A 23,457-nucleotide genomic window follows, 5' to 3' on the forward strand; every position below is an offset into this window, starting at 1 on the left:
CTGCAGCTTGCGAACTCTTCAACAGCTATGCTTCCAGGCATTCATAAAAGGACATAACTGGTTGTACAAAGTTGGATGTCACGTCTACCCTGACATATGGATCTACCTACTTAACTCCTCCGAGATCTTGATAGGCAATCTGGGAACACAGCTCACAGAAATGCAGTGGCAGTCATTTTGTTTTACAATATGAGCATATAGGGAGAAGATGAAACTCTTCCTCCTCCTCCTCCTCCCCACTCTCATTCAACAGCACAATGATTAGAGGCACTAACTCCAGAGAAGGGAAGGTTTGCAGCACTCACGTAGCTGCTTCAAGTCAAAGACCCAACAGCATGGAATCTGGACTTCGTGTAGACTCTAGAAAATTCTATTTTCAAGTATATTTGTATATACATACATAGACATACAAGTAGATAGACACACTCACACATATATACAGGTCTATCTGATTTAGAAATATTTTGCTTTTATATGCAAGACTTCACCTTTAGACTCATACAAATCCCTGCTGCTTTACAGACAAGCCTTTTTAATTAATCCCAACTTGCCCGCCTTCTTAATTAATCCCAACTTGCTAAAATGTTGAGAAGGCAGGCAAGTCATTAGAAAAATCAAAGCACTTTAAAAAACTACAATACTTCAGGAACTAGGCATCATCAAGAAGCTTCATGTTAAAATAAAAATTCACAAGTCAAGGCAAAAGCACCTAGCAATTTTAAAAGCTTACATTTAAATAACAGAAAATTACAATACTCTGCAAGCGACAACTATAAATTAACATACCACGAGGACCAACTAATTTTCATTTATCTCACAGCAAATATAACATTAATTGCTATTTGCAATTTCTAATGCAAGGCCGATAAAGTCCTAGGAAAGCTGAACCATAATAGAAATAATAAAGAAATTTCAACATTTATGTTCATTCAAACTTGACAGCTGTAATATTTTATTTTCATTTTTTGGTAAATTAAAACTCCCTGCTGCCCTGTCCCCTCCTCCATAAGGCTCAGCCTTAGCTCTTTACCCCATTGTTTGGAGTTACAACTTTTTAGCAGTTTCAGATAACTGCAATGTTCATCTAGAGAAGAAATTTTGAAAAAGAAAATAACAGAGCTTTGATAACTGGAGAATTATAAATTAAAAAGATACTTTACAAATTCTACTTATTTTCTCCTATTAATAATTTAAGTCACTAATTTTATCTTAAACTTACAATAATAGTTCAGTCATTACATAAACATATCATTTTGGTGAAATAACTGAACTCCCTTCATAAAAAAAAAAAAAAAAAAAACACGCAAGACTTGTAGTTCCAGAATTAGAGGTTGGAAACAATCTAATGATTATTGTCTGTCTCCTAAATTGTGAGGAACTACAATTAAAATAGAGCTCTAGTGGGGCTGCATAGTTTCTTTTCCTCCCATTTAGTAGAGAACTGATGTGAGCAGGAGTCCTTATAAGAGATTCATAAGTGGCCAACAGAAATCTAAGTCATAAACAAAGCAAACTTTGCTTTTTTCAGCACTTACATACACTGGAGAGGAGCCATCTCAAAAGAGAAAAAAAAAAAAAAAAAACACACACAAAAACCTGCAGTAGTTGAGACAAGTAATGACAAAGCATAGGTAAAGTTTTAGCTATGCTATGAAGGGTGCTAGGAAGTCTTCTGTGATTTAGACATTTTTTTCTTTATATGTAAATTGTCATTTACAATTATTATTTAAGTTAAAGGAAAAACAAAATAACTATTTGGTTCCGCATTTCATAATTACTACATTGCTTGTATAGCTTAGTAGCAAAACTTGCTCTCCTTTTATCTGCTAATTTCTAATGCTATTTATGTTTCCTCCCCCTCTTCAGTCCACCTCCCCTCTCCCATTAGACTATGCAATTAAATCTGTTTATGACATAATAAGCAGTTTCATCACAACACAGCAATATGAAACAAATTCATAACTTCTCTGCAGATTTATACAGCGGTAAAAGATATAGGAAAAGAAAGCATATAAATTATTGTAAAGGCAATAAGAAAACATTCAAAGCATTTTTCACAGAAATTAAATTCTCAAACTCACTATCACATAGCAGTTTTTAAACAGGGACAATCCATAAGTACTCATTTCAGAGCTTTCAAAAAAATCAATTTGATTATCATTTTGCAAGAGATTTTTTTTGATTGATTGTTTTACATTTTTTTCCCCCTCAAAATTTCATGATGATCTTATATTTATTGATTGTTGGGCATTTATTTGCTTTTAAATTGCTTTTCCCTAAGATTTGATATCTCAGGAAGAAACAAAACCACCAGACTCTAGCATCAAATACTGAGCTTTAATTCATCCAGATCACCCCACTCTCTCAGGCTCCACTTTGAAAAATTTGATTATAATATAATCTAACTATTAACAGTTCATAGTAGTTTGATACACTTGTTTGTGTATCCAGCCAAACAAACAGGAAAAGCTATACAAAAAACTACTTGAAAATAAGAAAACTTCCCAGTTTTACTGAGAAAGTTAGCATTTATCTACAGGAATGTTAGATAAGCAAATAAAGCTCTATGTGTAAATTATCTGAACATTACATAGACTAAAAGTTATTCTTCTAAGAATAATAACTGAGACCAGGCAATTAATGCAGAGTCACAACTGAGTGTTGGCCACTGCAACCTGGTCTATTCGATGCTTAAAGAATAACATTGTTGTCCATGGGAACAATATACAACTAGCATATGAAAGGCCCTGCCTGAGGCTTTTTTTCCAGAATAAAGTAAGAAACTATAGCTTCTTCTGAGGCACAGAGGGGAGAAGTCTATGACTCTGAAAGGCTGAGTGAAGTACTCACTGGATTCTTGCAAAGACCTTCCTCAGTTTTGAGCTGGACAGAGCAACGCCCTCCATGGAATTCTTCCAAACAGAATGAAACCCCTTGGAGCCGAGACTCCTTCTGCTAAAAATGGCAGTTCCAGAATACAGATAGCAGGATCTGCACTATCCAAAGTACAGATTTATATAGAAAAGAGGAAAGCTTATCAAATCTATTGGTCTTCATGAACTCTACTTCTTTTCTACCCGGGCTTTTTTTTCCCCCCCATGCAGAAAAACTTGAAATCTTTGCAAAATGTTCAGTTACCATACATTTCAATCAGAAACAGCTCTTTACACCTAATGAAAAACTTTCTGGTTTAATGCTTTACGTGCTGATACTTGTTGGTCAGATGCATTTGTCGAGTTATCTAATACAAAAGGCCTTTCTACTCATACAATCCTGCGAATTCAGTCCATCAGACACAAACAGCAGAATTCTGCTTCAGATATGGTCCTGGCATCACTAAATCAGACAACTAAATGCACTTTGATAACATTTTTGGACACCTACAAAAGACTGTTACTTGACTCTTAGAACATCAAGTTATGTCTAGTGCCAACAACAGAAAAGATTAGTTGAGAAATAAAAGTCTCCCATGACACCGATAACTTCGGACGTTCCTGACGAATACATATACCACTACTGAGCAATGCAGACACTGCTATTGTATTGCAAACAGAAGGAAAATTAATAAAATAAGATGTTGTGTTAGTTCAATGAAGCAGCAGAAACAGGCCCAAACAGATATAGAATCAAATATTCATATTTCATACTAGCTGTACAAAAAAACACACTTATTCAAAGATTTTTTTTCCTCCTACCCTTCAGTATACACCTCTACATCAAAAAACAACATTCATCCTGAACATTTTTCTTTCTGTGCTCTTTAGCATAAATTCAAAAACCAGCTACTCCAAAATAAGGGTCACATGCCGTAGTCCAGTTATTGTTTTGGTTTTTTAAGTACCCATTCTGTTCCACAGTAAGGTTCTAATTTCTCTTCTGCATTCACACACAGTGAAGCTCCCAGAGATTTCAGAACAGCAACTGTTCTTATTTTTCTAAGGAAGCTTCTGACAGGGTAAGTTAAAAATCTTTTAAGAGAGCATAGGGAATTCTACTTGAACAGAAGCTAGTCATTTCCCTTTCTTCATATGCATGAAACATACTTAAGGAGAACATTCCCTTGGACGTCTCTAACTCAAGGAAAATATTTGGAACCACAATCCTAACTAAAAGCAAACAGTTAATAATTATTTTTCCTTCAGAGTGCAACACTAATGTAATTAAAACACACTTACAAGAACCATTTGTATAATAAAGACATTCTTAGCATGGGACACCACCTTAACAGCTTGATTCTAAAAGTACCAGGAAGATAAATACAGTCCCCGACAATTCATTAGGCGAAAAGATTATTTCACCAACTTTATTTGCATCATTTAAAAATCCCTCTAAAAAGGACTGATTGTATCCAGCCCCACAAACTTCAAAAGTATCACAAACACTGATTGTCAGTGTCATTCTTCCTATTATTATCCTGACATTCTTTTATTGGGAAATTTCCTTTTTCTTCATTTCTTCATTTCAGTTTCCTGAAGTTTACCTTCAAATTAAAGAACAAACCTTAAAGAGATTCATTACAACATCTTAAGACTATAGCAATTGAGAGTCAGGCCTGCAGTCTAGTTGCAAGAGCAAAATTATGAACAGTCTTATTATTCCTTGTTATACCACAAATATTAATTTAATATAAATTAAATAAATTTAATACCATTTTATTTCTTAACAATTTTATTATTAAATGTTAATTAATATTAAATTATTAAATTACATATCTATATTAAAATTTTTATCCTACATCTATTGCTAAGTCCATGAATGCCTTCTGATGGTATATAGCTTCATAAAAATTAACCTGTCTCCAAAAACAAGAAATGCTTCCCCATCCTGAATCAATTACAAGCCCAAAATCCTATTTTATGGATGTGCTCAAATTTCACCTGTTTCTACAACACTCCTTACTTCGCATAGACCTCCTTAGAGAGAGTTTCTTTCAAATCCTGCCTCAAGCAAATACTTCTGCAAATATGTGGAACCTCTGAACTGAGTTCATTATCCACACGGCTTCTGAAAATTACTTTCTGAAGAAGTCTATTTCCCTCTCCCAAAACTTCAACATGATTAATTAGATGAGTAAATATATAGTATTTCTGATATACAGACATCACACCTATCCACACAGCTGTGCAATTTTCTCTTTGCTGCCTGAGTGAATAACTTGGGAGTCATAAAACATACATGCACACAAAACCCTAAAGAAATGCACAAGGGAATCTGGACTAAGTAAAATTCAAGGGGGGGGGGGGGGGGGGGGGGGCGGACCACGACCTAAAAATCCTTCTGATACTCTTCAGCACAGACAATATCCTCCAAAACTCTCATACCTGTTATGAAAAAAATCCACCCTTAAGATACAGAGCAGCCAGCAGGCCAGATTTATGCAGCCTGTAACCCAAGTTACCATTGAAATCTAGGACAGAGATGCCTTGAACAATATTACTATCTTATGCTGTTGAGCACATGCACAAATAGAAACATGTAATGCTAGTATGTATAGACCAGAATATACAACTTTTCCTGCACAGCAACATCCTCACACACAAACCTGCTAACCTCAGTTCCATAATTCCCTTCAGAGCCATGGTTTGCAGGCTCCCAGATATTTCCATCCAGATTTTTAACAGCATTTTCCATTTTCCACTTTTCTGTGGAAGCCATGACAAGATCTTTTAGACTAGAATGTTTTCTTAACTATAAGGCAAGTATATCCTACCAAGAAGAATGTAATGAGCAAAGTACAGAGAATTCAACGAGGATGAAAAAGAAACAGCCACAAAATAAAGGCATCCTATCATTTAAACTGTATCATCAGAACACGTATACTTCATATTTACATGATATACTGAAGATGAGCTTGTATAACATGTTATCTTATAGATTGACATTATCTCAGAAAGCCTCCTAAATACTTTTGGTCTGTTAAAAACAAAACAAAAAGACTGAAAAAAATAAATTGAGAAATGTAAAGAGAGAGACTCAAAAACATAATGAGAAAGTTCTCAACAGGGAGGAAAAACTCAGAAGTTGCTGCTTCTTAAAAATTTGTAGATCTTTTAAACACAGGATACCTGAGAATTTCCTTCATCAAATCGTGTTGTTTTATTCACAAAATGTATGCCTTCAAGTAGCACCAGGATAAGTGATATGATACACTGAAGCTTAAGCCTGCAATAGCATAACTTTGAGAACAAAGAATATGTCTTCTACTAAAGATCCTGTGCATCTATGCTCATACTCACCAAAATTAGCATACATTAGTGTTGTCATTCTCCCAGCCTTGAAGTACAATAATTTACCTCCATACCCAGTGAATTACATAAAGACAATAAGAAAACTTGTAGATTAGAAAGTTACAACATAAACTAGATTATCACACATTGCACAGTGCTTTCCTTCATCATGACAGACAAACAGACTAAATCTCAATTGCTGTATTTAAAAATAAGGAGTAAGATTAAGCATGTCCTTCATCTGCTTTGGTTTTCATTACCAGATGGAAATAAAGAGAGTCAAATTTATCAGAATGATAAAAAAAAAGTGACTGTGAAGAGCAACAGGTGATGTGTTAAAGAACTGCTTAAGACTCTTTAAAAGGAATGTCCTTAGTAGGCAAGAACTTTAACCACAGGTTTTTTTAATAATAGTAAAAAAAGCTTAAAAGCTTTTTAAAATCTTTGCTGAGCATGACCTCAAAACCATCAAGACAATGCAAAGGAAAAATTCAGAGGAAGATGTTCTCAAATTCCATTTCAGTGCAACACCGCAAACCTCCATCATTTCAAAAGAATCTAACACACACTGGCTCTGCTTTCCAGTCCAACTGCTACTTACAAATGCAGTCAATCTGAATTATAAAACTTAAGTCTAACTTTAAAGGAATATTCGGCTTAGGTTCAGCTGCCTGTCACCTCAGAGTTTCATGTTAGAGAACATATTTCTGAATGCATACAAACCACAAAAGCAGTAAGTGCACTTCAAGGATGTTTATAAAATTGAAAATAAAATAATCCAGCAATGTTCCTGTTCATTAACAGCTTTTATGAACTCAATATATTAAGCTGTGGTTTGCTTGTTCCCTGTCTCCCCTCCATCCCCTTTAAAAACAAGAAGATAGACCAACTACAAACTCAGTCCAGCTTTGATGTCCTGGCTCATTTGAACAGAGGACACCTTTCAAGATCAATTCTCTAAGAATTATCAATCTCTAACCTGTATTGGTATGTATACCTGCATTAACAGAGGCCCCCCATATACTCTTTGAATGACATACAGTATGTGTTTGGAACAGTCAGTCTAAAATATCACCACAAGATTCCTCGGCTATGTATCCATACCTGAATAAGAAGCTTCATATTGTCTCCTATATCTGATTATGTTACATAGGAAAGGTCTCTGAGAAAACAAAGCACTTCAATCTATATTGTGTATTTGCAGAAGAAGAATGTATAACTTGAAAACAACTCAGTCTTCCTAAAATGAGGACGGGGACAGAATTACAGAAAACTGTATAAACTCCCAAGCTTCCATTTCAATTCAGCCACTTATTTCTTATGTTACCTTAGAAAACCACACAACTTGAGGTTTCCTACGTGTAAAACAGCTCAAAAAATAAGTATCTGTTTCTCAAGGCCATTGTGATGACTAGCTACCTAGTGCTTAAATAAGATCTGCAGATACAAAGTACAATACAGATATGCAGAGGTAAGTACTTCCTTGAATATAGGTAGGGGTTTTTTCCCCGTGAAAACTAAAGTAGTATAAGCAATTTGGAAATTAAAATCTCTAGAAAAATTATGTCATTTTGATTTTAAGATAGATGCTCACAGATTGTCCCTACAAAGTGCTACACTATTAAAAAATACCCAGGAAAAAAACCCAAAGTTTTAAATACAAATGTTCTGGATTTAATATTTATATCAGCATTAGGTTTTAGAAAACATCTGCAAAAATATTTTCTAATGCAGTTGTCTTAACATGATATTACAGCTGTGCACACAAGTGCAAACTTGTATGTTTTCAAAAGCAGACGTTTGTTTATCCAGTGTTTGTCATTTTTCAAGAACACCTTCCAGCTCCTGTTCAATGCTTTAAGTTGCCCTTTAGAAAAGCCTCAGTTGACTTAGGAAGCACACAAAACAGATCTGCCGATCCGAGAGAACTACAGAAGCATGCAGCTTCATTACAGCAGCTCTATGACACTTCCTATGAAACACACAGTTCATTTCCCTCTTCCCCGTAACTGCTGTGGTACATCTTGCATATACCACATAGACATTTGATTATCAAGTATCCTCCACAGCACATTAATCAACTGGGCTTCCACACAGAAACCTGAATGTGAGCTATTGTGTTTGTTTTGGCTTATCGTTTTGGATTTTCTTTGTGAGAAATACATACTTTTACATACACACACTCTTCCTCTATAGATTCAAAAAAGAACAATTAAAGGTGCAAATTATCCTACAGTTGGATTAATCAGCATTTCAGTTTTACTAATAAAGCTGGAACTATCAAGTATTCCTTTATACAAGTCAGAGTGTATCAAAGTTTTCTTGAGTTCTGAAAGCTGCAATGCATTATCAAGAAAACTAAGCTTACCATATTTTATTCACCATTACTATCCATTACAAAAAGGAAAGTATTTTAAACTGCAGCATGACTAGCAAGATGCTTTTCTGGTTAATTCATGTCTGTCCTTGCATTGGGGGCAGTAATCGATAAAGTCCATTTGTCTTCTTGTTCCACAGTGCCTCATGGTTTACTTACACCTTGAATAGTAAGTTTCTGCAAAGCTCACCAGATGATTTAAAGACATTATTAACCCCAGCTCTCCTCCCAGGCTTCTGACCGAAATCATTGCTGCTCACACTTTAGTGCTGCAACTGGTAACATACATTGTTCAGACCTGGTCCTTTTGTGATATTTCTGATTGTTCTTCAGTCCCAGCTCCTGCCTCCCAATAGTTACATGACATACTCAACATGATCCACTTTTCCATTGAAGGCAAGTTCAATGCCTTCAAGGTAACAGAGAACAAGCTGAAAACTCCAAACCATGGGAACAAACATACATCTATACATAAAATAAAAGTGCATGTCTATAATAAAAATCTACATTTAAAGACTGTGAATCCAGACTCACAATTCTGTAATAACATAATGCAATCATCCTACAAATTAGGAATGCGTGGTTCTTTGATACCGATATGGGAATGTAATGACTAATACAGACCATTACATTCATACGAGTAGAGCAGTAAGTCTTCAAAATATCTGTTAAGTACTACTGTGTATCACAATATTTTGTTTGTAAAATTTAATTCAACGTTGGGGGTTAGCTCTTTGGGGGTCTTACCTTCTGAAATAAAATCTTATCAGTGGTGGCCAACATAAAATTTTTCCAATGATTCTCTTGAATAAGACAACAATTTTTTTTCTTCAAATATTCTGCAGTAATACTGCAAGTTTTAGATCCATCCGACCTAATGCAGAAATTATTTTACTCATTTGTTTCAGATATATGGCCTAGTTTAGAAAACAGTACTTCATGCCATAGTATTTATCATATTCTAGGAAGAAATACATTCTCTAAAATGGTACCTAGCTTATTAGCTTTCCCTCATCATTACAGTAGTGGGTCACCTCAAGTCTTTAACCTTACAGGAAGTGTTATTTCCTTTTTACAGATGAGACACTGAAGCACATAAATTATGGAAGAAATCCATACGAAAATTCAGATGCTGAGTGTCATTTTATGTGCCTGCATCCAATCTTTAAGTAATTCAGTACTTGTTCCATTGCCAGGTAATCCTAGAATATCCTGGCTTCAAAATTCCCTACCCAAATCATGGTTCTCAGGCACGTGCTGCTTAAAACTTGGAAATATTCTACAGCTAGTTTGTTTAGAAACAAACATTAGCATGAACAAACTAGACATTTTGCCATCATACAATGACAGTAGCACATTTCCTTCCTTAGCTAAGAAACATAAAATATGGATTCAAACAGATCCTGGAATCCATTTCTTCCAGATGAGTCACGTGAACTCTAAATTTTGGGAGAGATTTTACAGTGAATTTGTTTTTTTGCAAAATGCTGTTGCGTTAACAAAGAGTTTAAGATGTTTACCCTAGAATATTCTACAGAGCTGGTGGCTAAATTACTTTTCAGAGATCTAAAAGCTTTAGGTTTTTCTGTCTGCAGGAGACTTCAAAGTTGAAAGCAGTTCTTGCACCTTGTGAACAAGCGCTAAGTAACAGACAGTGTTGAGCTCAGTTCCATCATTTCTCAATAGGATCTTACCCCACACAGCGCTCTGAAATCAATGCAACTCTTCTGTCCACTCATTAGGCTGTTAAGACTACATAGGGCAACCTATAATACTAGTTGGGAAATTCCCACTGCTCACCTACCTCACATGAAAACAAACACTTTGCATATATTTTACTACTGTTCCTTTATTACTCTTAACAGCTGCAGTTCACTGGCGTGCCCATGTTTTTAGGTACCATCATCATTTATTCCTCCCTACATCAACTTTGTAGTGTGTTTTCCAAGACTAGACTATACAGCTAATAATAAATTCCATGGACACTGACAGATAATTATTCTTCAATACTGCATGAGTTTCCCGATGCATTTTTTTGTCTATGTAGTAGTGTTTTAAATAAGGGTTTTTTTCCCCAGCACTTCAGTTAGTATGTGTAAGAATATCCCAAGGATATTCCTGTAGCATCTCCTATTACCTCCTACCTTTTCTGCCTACATTTTGATACAATTAAATCAATTTCTAATGCAGTGTGATAGACTGATCTCGCAAAAACTACTCATACTCATTTTAAAAAGATGACATGAACTATGGTAATGCCTTCCAAAATATGATCATCATGCCTTCTTTTTGGTTAAAGGAAGTAAGAGATACACAGCGTGAGATTATTTATTTGCCAAATTAAATTTAAAACATGATAAATATTAAATGCTATAACCGGTACAGGCATTTATGTATCATTTATGGATAGACTTAAGCATACATTGCTAGAACTGAGCTTTTTACACATCCACAGCAATAGCAACCTTCCTTTGGTGCTGTCTGAAGGCCTGACAGGGCCATCAACCACCTGTTCCCACACTTACTTGCTTAAGTAACAAACTGCTTAGCCTGCAAACAAACCAGACTCCAGAATCCACAAGCCCTTTGCCTAACTTGCATTTGGATTCAATCCTATAGATGGTCTCAGAGTTACACACAGGAAGGGGCTCTGTACATTGTTAATTATCTACTGCTTGGAGGGGAAGGGGGGTGTTTTTAAAAGAGCATAGCTCCATCCCAAACACATACATGTTTGTAGCCCCACAATTAAATATCAGCCTGAACAGGGGAGGCTGTGTTCAGTTCACAGACTAGTTTGAGAAAAGCAGGGCCACGTATCAATCACTCAGTACTGAGGATGCAGCAACTCTGAGAAGACTTGTGAGGGAGAAAATAATGGAGTGAGCTGCCAGCACAGCGCTAAGCTTCGAAGCACTCTCTGCAGCTGCACGCAGCAGGACACCAAGCAGCAGGGGAGAGGTTACTCTGCTTCTACATTTCACCAGTACAACCATTACCAAAAGACAAGCATCTAGTTCTGGCATTCACAGCTCAAGAATGCTGATAAAATAGGGAAGGCTAAAAACCAAGAGAGCAATCAAGGATGGAAAAACTTGTTTTATGTTGAGATGACTCAAGGAACACTCCTCCTCCATTCTCAGTGAGGAAAAGATGACCATATTTTCACCTACACAGGGAACATAGACCTGATGTACTGAAGGCTCTGCAATGAAGGCATCACTCAAAACATGAGAAAACAGGGCAACTAAAACAGACAAAAAAATGAGGGAGGGTAGATTTTCTGGATTAGGGGGATTATGCATTTGGTTTTGCTGGTTATAGAAAAAAGTGAGGATAACTAAGCAACGGAAGAATTCTGAAAGTCTGTAATGGGCTGTCAGTCAGTGGAAGTGTTTTCAGACACATACAGATGCTTTTCTAAAGCACATGTTCAACTCGAACAGGAATTAATTCAGAATCATAGGATCATTTAGGTTGGAAAAGACCTTTAAGATCATCAAGTCCAACCATTAACATAGCACTGCCAAGGCCACCACTACTCCATGTCCCTAAGCACCACATCTACACGGCTTTTAAATACCTCCAGGGATGGGGACTCAACCACTTCCCTGGGCAGCCTTAGTTACCCTATAGCCTGCATAAGAAGAGCAGCCTTACAAGCTGTAAGAACAGGTAATCAGAGAGTTCATTTCTGGTCTTGTCTATAAAAACCCATTAAAAAAAAATATTCAAATAGTTTAGTGGTGGACTTGGTAGTGCTAGGTTAACAGTTGGACTCCATGATCTCAAGGGTCTTTTCCAACCTAAATGATTCCATAGAGGAAGTATTAAACAACAACAAAAAATACACTTACAAAAATATTTTTTAAAGTTTTAAAAAAAAAAAATGTTTTCCTTTCAAAAAAAACACTTTTCAGTGCAGATTGTTTAGCTTGTAGGAGGAGTTCAGCATAGTCATATGGCTTATGCTTCTACATTTCAAAACAAGATTAAAAGAAAAATATGTATCCCTTACAAATTCAATATCTCTTTATTATACGAACTATCATTGTATTTTAAAATTTTAATACAGACAGAGAGAATAACTCACATGCGAAGAAGTTTTTCAGAGCATCACCGCTAAAATCAATTTAAATAAAGATAACATTTTATAAGGATAAAATCATAATCATTGATATTTCCACTAGTTTAATTATATTAACATTCACATGTTGACTTATAAAAAGGCAATTTGCAGGTGTAAAATCTCACACACAATTCCACTGATGTCAATAAGAATAATTACGCATATGTCTTCAATCAGACACAGGCCATGCTGATGACAAAGGCAGTTTTGCAAGTGAGAGCCTGACTCAGGATTTCACCCTGTATAATAGAAGTTGCACCAGTTTAATGGTAACGTTGTTTCACATTAAAGTTAAGGCAAACTAAGCCTGTACCACTTCTAAGGGACAATTTTCTTTTCCCATCCACACCTGCTCATTCCTGCTACCTCCTTTGGGTCAGCGAGAGACTTACGCAAGTGAAGTAACATGAGGAAACTGAGCTGGCTTAAAAAAAAGTTGGCTGGGAGGTGGGAAGAGATGTTCCTGTTGATGCTTTTCAACTCTCAGCAGGAATATTAATGCTTACATAAGAAGCGGAAAGATGTAATCAAAGAGAAGCGTGAAGGATAAAGTCACCCCTTTTCACAGCAGCATGAACTTCAACTGGCTGCAGCTAAAACTAACTTTTTTCTAAAGATCGTTTCTTATACAACATTATTGTTCATTTACAATCTGCAATTTAAGGACACTTTCCTTGCATGAGTCATTCTGCAGACAGCAGAATTCAGAGGTTTACACAGAAATAAGGATTTTGCCTGGAATAATAAAATTTGATACCCTTTTAACATTTCAGTTGCAAAGGTGCTCGTACTTGGAAATTGTTCTGTCCTTGAAGAGCACAGAATCTTTTATAGGAACTCTAGAAATTAAGGAGAACATGCAGGAGGTAATTTAGAAGTGTAATAAGAACATCTGGAGACAAGGTTTAATAATCAAACAGATCAATTTGCTCTTACTCTCTCGATAACAACTAGATATCTAGGACTAGGCAAAGCAGATTAACTGAAGCGTAGGTACTCAAAGGTGCTCACCTATCCTGTACAGTCTGCTTCGTTACATATGCCAATTGGGACTCACGAGTTATCAAATAAACAATGATAACCATCTGAAGACACGCTGTACTTTTTTTAAAAACAGTATTTTAGAAGACTGGGTATTTCTAGTCATTCAGACACTCAAGAGGAAGAGCAGTTTCATGCACAGTTTTTTTCCTCTAATGCTCTTTTACACACCAGCGTACAAACCAGAGCTAGGGAAAGGGGTAACTTTTTGCTCCAGCCTGAAGGAAACTTTTTTTTCCTTCTAAGAGGTCATTCTGTGAGTAGCAAAACTAATGAAACCTGTTTTCCTGTACTGCTGCATCTCAAGATTGATTGACTTTGACATCTAAACACGTAAAAGCTGTGACTGCAGCTTTTCCTACAGTTGGGCCATTCATAATGTTTGTCTCCCTGAATTCCCTGGAGTCTCATAACACAACTCATTTGGGCAGCCTTTCCCTCTCCCTTCTGCCCAAACTCATATCATCATGAAAACTGTACCTGACCAACAAATTCAAAGGTATAGGATAGGGGAAGAAAGGGTGGCAGATGTAGCATTAAAAGTTTCATTTCCCTAATAAATCAATCTATCAGAATAAAACTGGACACTGTGCTTTTATGCTTGTATTTCCTACATCTTGGGAACTGTGCTGTTCAAAGCTTCCCTTGAAAACAGAACCTGCTCACCCTTTGGCTTTCTTATCTTTCAACCTGTCTCCGGTAGGCAGGCAGACAGAATTCCTTTCCCCTCTTTTTTCATAACTAAATTTCCCTTTTTTATTTTGGTAAAAAAAAAAAAAAAAAAAAAAAAGTTTCTGCATTCTGTCAGATCTGAAGGGAAAATGAAAAAAAAAAGTTTGAGAGAGAAGGAAATAAGTCAGAATTGCATTCAGATATCCATCCTGAACAGAGAGTAAAATAATTTACTGTCAGGCAGAGATGAGGCCTAGATCATTCTGAAAAGTGACTGACATGGATGTGAATGCAATGCAGTGAGAATAACAACACTTCCATTTATATAACAAGTTACCACATGCTTCACAATACAAGGAGTAAATACAAAAGTTGATAAATAAGGGTAATAAAATAGCGCTACAGAATCTTTTTGCCCATTTTTCCCCCCCATCCACCCTTCTTTCACCCAGTCCAGAGCAACATTTGCAAAGCAGTCTACTTACTTACTCAGTAGTTCTCCTACAAGGAAAAGGCAAGGTTACCATAAGGCAAGGTTACTATAGTACTGTCAATTAATATTGACACCTGCTTACAAAGATTGATCAACTATTTTTGATGTCTCTCTTATGTTGTTATTTCTCAGTTTAGAAAAGAAATAGAACTGAGTAAAAAATACTACACATCTCTCACCAAAGAATTAATGGCCCCAAGTTACCCCTAGGTAGAGTATTTCTCTTACAATAATGTTTCTGATGCTTCCTAGCGTAAGTCGCTCATTCCCAGAAGAGCAAAAATAACCTACTTCACTTACATGAAGAAAACTAAAGACCTTTTTATTTTCAAGTGTTTTAAGCCTACCCTTAAAAATCTGTTTCCTCAAATAATCTAGTGACAGAAAACAGATTTTACATGTGTCCAATTTGCGTCATTAGAAGTTCAATTTTAATCTTGCGTAACAGAGACACACCCAGGCACTTCAAACTGCTGAAACTTTGAAACAACGTAAACGTTTAGAATAATACACAAGGTTCTGTTAACATTTGTATAGATCGTATCTACACCCCATAAATTAATTGTTAATGCAGTTATAATAGCCAAACACACTTTTCAATCTTTATGTCATTCTAAAACTTTCTTCATAATAATTTTTACTGACAGAAGCAACGGCTGCAAAAGGGATATACAACCAACATAACTTGTCAAATGAAAATACCACTGCCGCAAAAGCCCAGCCATGGCTACATGTGCATAAAGCAGATACTCACGCTTCACAGACAAACGGAAACAATACGCAAATGTTCCACAACAATAAGTCAAACCATCGATTGCCACAGAAGTCAGAAAGGTCTTCAATCACCTGGCCATAAGGCAGACTAACGTTCATTTTCCAGCTCTTCAGTTGTAAATGCATAGACTTGACTCATCACCCATTCAACACCCATCTGAATTTTCAGGATTCAAAATACAACCACTCAGAGTTGCTGCTCGCGTTGCAACACACGTTAACATATTTCATGCCATCCCCAACTCACAGGACTTGAAAAGCTTTAAATCTTAGAGTGCTTATTTTCATTGCAGAGTCTATTTTGCTTCTAAGAATAAAGATGAGCTATCAAAGATACCACTATGAAAATGTCCTCGGTAAAAACAGGTCTCCAAAATAATAGAAACAGCTTACATTCAAGATAAAAATCATAATGCAAGCATCACTGTCATTTCTAAAGCTAAGCATGAAAGACTACAGAGGGGTTAATAAAAAAATCTATTTTGATTTCACCAAAACTCCTAAACAGCACGTCAATTAACCACTGTGTTAGCTGAGCTCAGAAGAGGTGCCCTTTCAACATTCAGGCAGAACTTCCTCTAGGTGGGGATGGATTATTAACTTTCTGCCAGAAGTGAAAACATAACTACTGTGCCTCCTCACCCAACAAATACAACCAATATAAAGAAACATAAATGTTTTAACAGATAATCAAGGAAATACCTGTAAGGACTGGATAAAGGCTCCAGTAACCGTTCAGAGAATATACTAATTCACAACAAGCTTTGAAATTTAAGAAATGAAAATTTGCTGCAGCCCTTGCACTGTTAGGGTCTGTTGTGAGTGGCATCAAGACAAAGGATACAAGTAATCTCTTTAAAGCAAGGAAATAATAGCTCTGCAAGCCTGTCTCCTGCAGATCATCACACACAAAGAAGATTCACCTGGGCCTCCTCTCCTCACTCTGTCCCTACAGAATTAGCCCATTGTTCCACAGCCCGGAGCAGTACAAACCCCAAATCCTCAATACACACAGGCAACAAACAACCAACTTTAAAATCTTATTACCAAGTTCATACGCAGATAAACTGTATTATATTTGCCTTATATTGCCTTTAAACTCACCGATGGAATAATCCACCAGATATTATCAGTGAATTGTTTCTTTCTCTGCAGCATGCACATTACTTCAACCAACATGTCTGACTCCCAGCTACTCAACTTCCGAAGCTAACACGTTACTGGATTTACTTTTTGTTTATTTAGGGGTCAGTGACCTCGGATTAAATGTTTAAAAGAGATGTCTATTATATAGCTTAATTTTAGTACTCCAAAGGGAAAACTGAACTTAAACACAATTTAAAATAGACAATTAGTGATACTTTTACCTATTAAAGTACTTTCCAAAGATAGAATTTGAATTCTGTAAGACACAGCCTCACCAATATATTGTTATTAGCTAGATATTAAAACACTTTCCAGCTGTATATGTCAATATACTTCATAAATAGAGTTCCAGCTTTTAAGGGCTGTTTTACAAGGGAATGAAATGAGATGTCCTGTCCAAGGTTATATAGCAAAATAACAGCAAACAGTATTCTTCACAGCCAGTCTCTATACTGATACCAAAGGGGGCGGGGGGGAAGTGACAGCCCTATAAATTACGTCTTCTTTTCCACTACATATAGAAAAGCAAGTGTCAGGGTGCGCTTCCTTCTCACTGATCAATGACTCGGTATCACATCCACTTTTAAGAACAAGAAGGTAGTTCTAGCTTCACTGACCACTCACTCCTTTGCAAAAATATGTTATTGTTCTACATTTGCCACTTTCTCCTCTCCTGCAAACCTTGTCATGAGCGATGTACATTTCACTAAGTTACTTATGTTACCCTGAATGTGCCTGACTAATGCCCACTTAACTAAAACACTTGAAAGAAAGGAAGGGAGGCTGAAACGAGCAAAACGCTTTCACTCTCCAGAAGGAAAAAGTCATTCAAATCCACTAGTAATTTTTGCTCCCTGGGCAGCCCCATGAAGCGCACATGTCATTTCCATGACATTTCCAGAAGGGACAGCAGCGACACAGCTTTAGGCCGATTTCTCCTTGTCGCTCAGTTCCCATCAAGTGGAGCAGCCTATTTTCAGCGGTAAGTCAGCGGGTGCAATTTTCCATCGGAGGACTGCGTCCGGTGTTCTTAGAGGGAGGGACCAGGAGGTGGAGGAGCCTATTTCATCCTTAACTTCTGTCACATACTTCCACCACACATGAACAAAATCATAGCAGACACATGCAAAAAACAACAAAAACAACAACAAAAAAAACCCAAACAACACAAAAAACAACCAAATCCAGGCAAGTGAAAACAACAGGAAAAGGGTGTAGGGGGAGAAAAAGGGAATCGTAATAAGCAGAGACTTACTTGAACCTGCCCTGGCAATGCTGGCACTGGTCTCCCACCCAGCCCTGGTCACAGACACAGGTGGAGTTGACACAATGACCCGAGAAGCAGGAGATTTTGTCGCAGGACTTGGACTGGGACACCTGGGCGTAGAGGGCCAGGTACAAGAAGCCGTAGAAGAGCAGCCAGCTGTTCACATCCAGGAGCGAGGGGAAGCAGCAGCAGCAGGAGGAGGGGAAAGGTCTCCAGACGCCCGGGGGCTGGGGGGCAGCTCCCGCTCTCCTGGCAGCGCTGCCCGGGTCCATCTTCGCCGCGGGGGCCATGGGCCGAGGCGCGGCCGGCGGCGGACAGCGCCGGCAGCGCCGCCCGCGCACCGCGGGCAGGGGCAGCTTCCCCCGAGGGGAAATAATCCAGCCAGGGAGATTCAAACCCCCCGCTTCCTTCTCGCCTTCCTCTCCTCCCTCCGTCCCTCCCGACCCCAGCGCTGCCTCCTCCGGCCCCTTCAGCCCTCCGCGCCCCGTCACTCCCGAGGGGCAGCCCGGCAGCGGCAGCCCTCAGCCATCCTCCCCTTCTCTTCGTCCTCCTCCTCAGGGCTCATCGCTCCCGTCTTCTTCCATGGAGGAGGCGAGCTGCCGCTTGACCTTGTGTTTTCTCCTCGCCAGATATGCCCCCCACCGGCCTGCACACCACACACACACACCTCCCTCGATCATGTAGCCCCCCGACTCCCCCTCTCCTTTGTAGTCCCTCTGCCCGCGGCACACAGGCAGGCGGCAGCGAGGAGGAGCGCGGGGAGGCGGGGGCCGCCGTCCTCTCGCCAGTCAGTCAGTCGGGAAGTGAGGGCAGCCGGGCCCCGGAGCCGCTACGGCATCCCGCACCGGCGGGGGGGGGGGGGGGGGGGGGGGGGACGGACGGACGGACTCGGCGGCGAGGAAAGGGCTGAGGAGCTCTTATCCCCTCTCCGTTATTAGCCCTGCAGGGAAGGGAGGCGGGAGGAGGGTGAACAGCCCCTCCGCGTCCCAGCTGACAGCTTCCAAGCAGCCATTTTTAAAGGCTAGTTGTCATCTCCTCTCAGAGCCGCCTGCTCGCTCTAACGCCTCCCGCCCCTCGGTTCGTTTGGATCCGTCCCTCCCTCAGCGGCGGAGGGAGGGGGGCCCGGCCCGGCCGGCGGCGCGGGGAGGGCGGCAGACCACCCTCCCTCCGCCCGGAGCGGGGAAGGCGCAGCCGGGGTGATCGCCCACGGCAGCCCCCGCGCCCCGCACGCCTCTCCCGCCCCTTCCCCTGCGCCCAGCCGCGGCAGCCTGCGCTCTCTGCTTCAGCAGAAACCGCTCCCGCCCACGCTCAAGAAAAACACCGCGCGGGGGGGAGATGAAACGGCACCGGGCCCGCCCGCCGCACAAAGCCGGCGGAGCGCGGCAGCCGCCCGGACCCCGGGGGCTCTGCGGCCCGGCGCGGGGGGCAGCGGGCGGGGGCGGACCCGTCCCGCCCCGCCGGCCTCCCTTAGCGCGGGCGGGGGGCGGCGGGAGCCCCCGGGTCGGCGCTCCGGGCCGCCGCCGGGCCCCCGGGCCGCGGGGAGAGCGGCCGGGGGCTCTGACGTCTGGCGGCCCCCTGCCTTGATCCCGTCTCCGCAGGAGCCGGGCCGGGCCGCGCCGGTGTTTGCCTCAGGTCCTTGCGAAGTTCAGAGGCGGTTTTCTTTGAACTCGTGACGGTTAACACTAGAAGAGATGTTACAGATCGTTTTGAAATCCCTACCTTCCTAAGATTTACTCCATCTTCTCATTTTACAGTTCAAATCAAGACGTTGCCTTCCGCTTACAGCCTGATGAGCAGTAGCAAAAGTTCCTAGCCTTGTAAACAGAGCTGTACAAAAGTAATCGTTGTAATAAAGTTGCCTAAAATGTCCTGTCTTCTGCAAAATGTGCCATTCACAGCTCATCTTTTTCAACTTTGCTATAACCTGTTTTCATTTTACGATTTTTTTACAAGAAACAAATAATGAGCCTTGCTGTCAAGCAATGAAGAAAATAACAGCAATCAAACCCTCTGAAACTTTCTCCTAACACTGAAATTAAGAATTTATGACATGACATCTCTATTCCAAGAAGATAAAGAAAAGGTATTTAATTTCATCTCCTGGTACCATCTCAAAACAGATAGGTCCAAAGCGCCCTGTGTTAGAGCCTGAAATCAGATCCAAATCAACCCTTCTCCAGATTCTGCTGTTCTTGCCCTTGGAGTGTGGAGGAATTGTTTGGGTCTCGGTTTAACTTGTTTTTGCAACCCTCACCTGAATTTCCAAAAAAAAATCAAAGTACATGAGTACTACAGTAAGGAGCACAATAACATCCAGCAGTATCTATTTGTACTTTCTGTGATACAAGAGTCCAACCAAGATCAGGATGTCAGAGCTAAGCACGGTACAAACATCACAGAGAAACAGTCTGTGCCTTAAGGAGTCTACAGTCTTGATGGAGGGAATACCTGCAAGTGTGTGGGGAAAACCGAGGTGAAAAGTGATTTGTCCAGTTTCACTCCAGAGGATGTCAGGAGGACCACAGCCGCTCTCCATCCAGGAGTCTGTACATTGTCCTCCTAACAGAGCTGCGATAGATCATTTCATTGTTCTGGGTCAGACACATTTCTCAGCTATTAGACGTCTCTTTGTATGTGTTTTGTAATGAATTGGTGAGTTCATGCAACGAGAGGAAATGGAAATTGTGTTGCTGCTTTATATTTTATGAAAAAAAGCTGAGGCTGAAGCTTTTGTCGAACAGCCTGCTAATTGTACAGTGTTACATGTGATTAAGGCTGCTGAACAACTGCCCTCTGTTAAATAACATTATGAGACCAGAAATGCAGTTAATACGAGATTACAGTCCAAGACACAGTCAGTGTCTTGTGTTCTTTTATCTCAGAAACACTTTAAGCAATAGTTTTGCTTACCATGGCAGGGAGATACATTCCTCCTCCACTTTCTCAATTCCTTTAGAGCAACCAAAAAAGTTCTAAAGCCAGCACCATCTTTTTCTCAGACTGAAGAAAGGTTTTGCTTCAGATCTGCAGAAGTCAGCCAAATCATTGAAATTAGCATTCACAGCAAAGGTAAGCTCCCAACAGTCCTTTACCAGGGAAGAGATCTATTCAAAAGCACAATGATCGGTGTGCATTTGTCCATTAAATGTCAAATGTCTTCTTCAGTAATGAGTGAAAAAAAAAAAAGAGAAGGACAAGAAAAGAGAAATACAAATTTACATTGGGTAAACAAACTGCTTTTTAGGTAATTCTGTGAAGCTGGAGGAAAACCACAAATAGACCATCAGAAAAGGACTAAGATTGTTATAAGAGGTGCAGAGAATAGTATGACAGCAATTTTACCACATAAACAGTCATAACTAAAAACCTCAACACAACTATAAAGGTTTCTAGATTTAGAACAGTGCGGAGGAAACACTGGACAGCTATGTCCTGGCTACATGTAACAAGCTACAAAAATGCGGGAATGCAAACCTATTGGCTGCTGTATGCCACATCAGTGCAGTAGATATTTCATAACCCTAGGAAATGAATGATGTGCAAATGCCAATATCGGTTCTCTTCTATGCTGATTTGATGGGATTTTTTTGGTGGCAGATGAAGTTAACAGATCTGGCTGAGAGAAGTCAGATCTGTCAATCCTTTCATCGTTACATGCATATCTGTAAGTTCCACTTTTCTTGGAAGTGTAACATTTTACACCTTTCATCCTTCTGGTTCTTGACACAGAAATCGTTTACACTTTTAAAGGACTAATGTACTAAGACGTCTTGGGTAGAATTTACAGCTTAAAAGCATTTGAATAACTTATCAAAAGTTTTAAGTTACTGAATAAAAACAGATGAGATGACAGACTAGAGTAGTGACGTAGAAGGTTATGTGAACAAAACCTTCCAAGAAAACATCCATCGCAGTAGGAAGGTAAAATAAAAAGAACAAGTGTAAAGGCTTCTTAGCTGTTACTATCAAAACCTAAGCACTAGTATGCAAGGAGAAAAGTACCGATACATTTGTGTTCATTCAGCAAAACAGCTTCAAGTATATTTAAAGATCTATATGGTTGCTGTTGTGAGGCAGGGTGGAGTGGATAAAGGGAAACAGCCCTCAAACACAGACTTCTTCAGTTGTTCAGAATTTCTGCAAGACCCTGAGGAGAAGAATATAGGAGAATCCATCCTCTCCTCCATACACCCCCACACACACCCCTCCCTGCTCTGCTGGCCCTCTCCTACAGGCTGATACCAATCAAACCTTGCTGCAGAGGACATCTTTCCTTCAGGATGCTTAGTCCTATTTAGGGTATCTAGTGCAGACGTATTTTTGCAGTGATGTTGAGAACAATGATATAACCGGCTGAACAGAAGAGGGAGGAAAAAAGATTAGCTTTGTGGTTGACCTCTTTGCAAGGATATTAAGAGAAACAAACATTTTCCATGCCCTTTCCCTTCTCACTGGGACAGACATTATCAGACTCATTAAGTAAAAGGGGGCAAGCCCTGCACTGCTTCTGGGCAGGGATAGACAGAGCTGAGTTGGCCTTACGGTATATTGGTAAAACTAGCATGTAGATTGCTGTAGCGGCGGTAATAGCTGCAGAGTGATTTGATACAGTTTCAAGAGCTGTTCGAGCTTAACACATCAGAGCAACGTACAGGCTTTATGGCGTGCAGCATGTAGGCTTCTTACTGAACCTTACAAGTATAACTTGGCCATAGGCTTTCCCTTTTCTTCCCAAATATGCACATAACACTTTGGATGGAGGACAACATAAGGCTTCTTTTCCTAAATTCCATGCTAATTTTTCCTTGAGTGACACTGAGTCACCTGAGCCATTCCATATAACCTTTTCTGATATTATGAAAACCACGAGTCTCTTCCATGAGGTAAAACAAATTTATCCCCACTCAGCAGATTCTAGTACTAACAGAATAATGTGTGTTACAATTCTGTGTTCATATTTATCTTATCCGGTAAGTCAACTCTTGGGCGGCAGCAATTTTATAAGATTAAAAATATAAGCCTTCCCTTTCCTACTTCTTTTTTTTTTTTTAATTTAGAAAGAAATAAAGTTCACAGAAGATTCACTGGCACCCTTCTAAAATGAAACCTTGATAGAAAATCTTACCTTTCTTAACACCCGTGCATGCATTTTGCTACAGCAGTAAGTCATGTTTGTTACCATCATCTCCAATAAGTATTGGCAAGCAAAATACCATACAGTAAAGACAGTCAATGATGTAGAAAGCTTAACAAACTCCGAAAGAACTACAAACAAAGGAAGAGGAAATTAATCTTTATTTTATTTTATCAAAAGCCAATATCTGTAGAAAA

General features: G+C 39.4%; 1 protein-coding gene across 1 annotated transcript in view; it reads right to left on the bottom strand.

Annotated features, from left to right (window-relative positions):
* Positions 1–18,416, bottom strand: part of ATRNL1 (attractin like 1) — a gene marked incomplete at both ends in the record, with an annotated part of 524,731 nt that extends 506,315 nt beyond the window's left edge. Inside the window, one exon of the mRNA XM_082310449.1 lies at positions 18,115–18,416. Coding sequence (XP_082166575.1) covers positions 18,115–18,416 — 302 coding nt within the window. The remainder of the gene's footprint in view (positions 1–18,114) is intronic.
* Between the last annotated feature and the right edge of the window lie 5,041 nt (positions 18,417–23,457).

This window comes from Platalea leucorodia (assembly GCF_965183815.1).
Source record: "Platalea leucorodia genome assembly, chromosome: 4".
Classification (NCBI taxonomy): Eukaryota; Metazoa; Chordata; class Aves; order Pelecaniformes; family Threskiornithidae; genus Platalea; species Platalea leucorodia.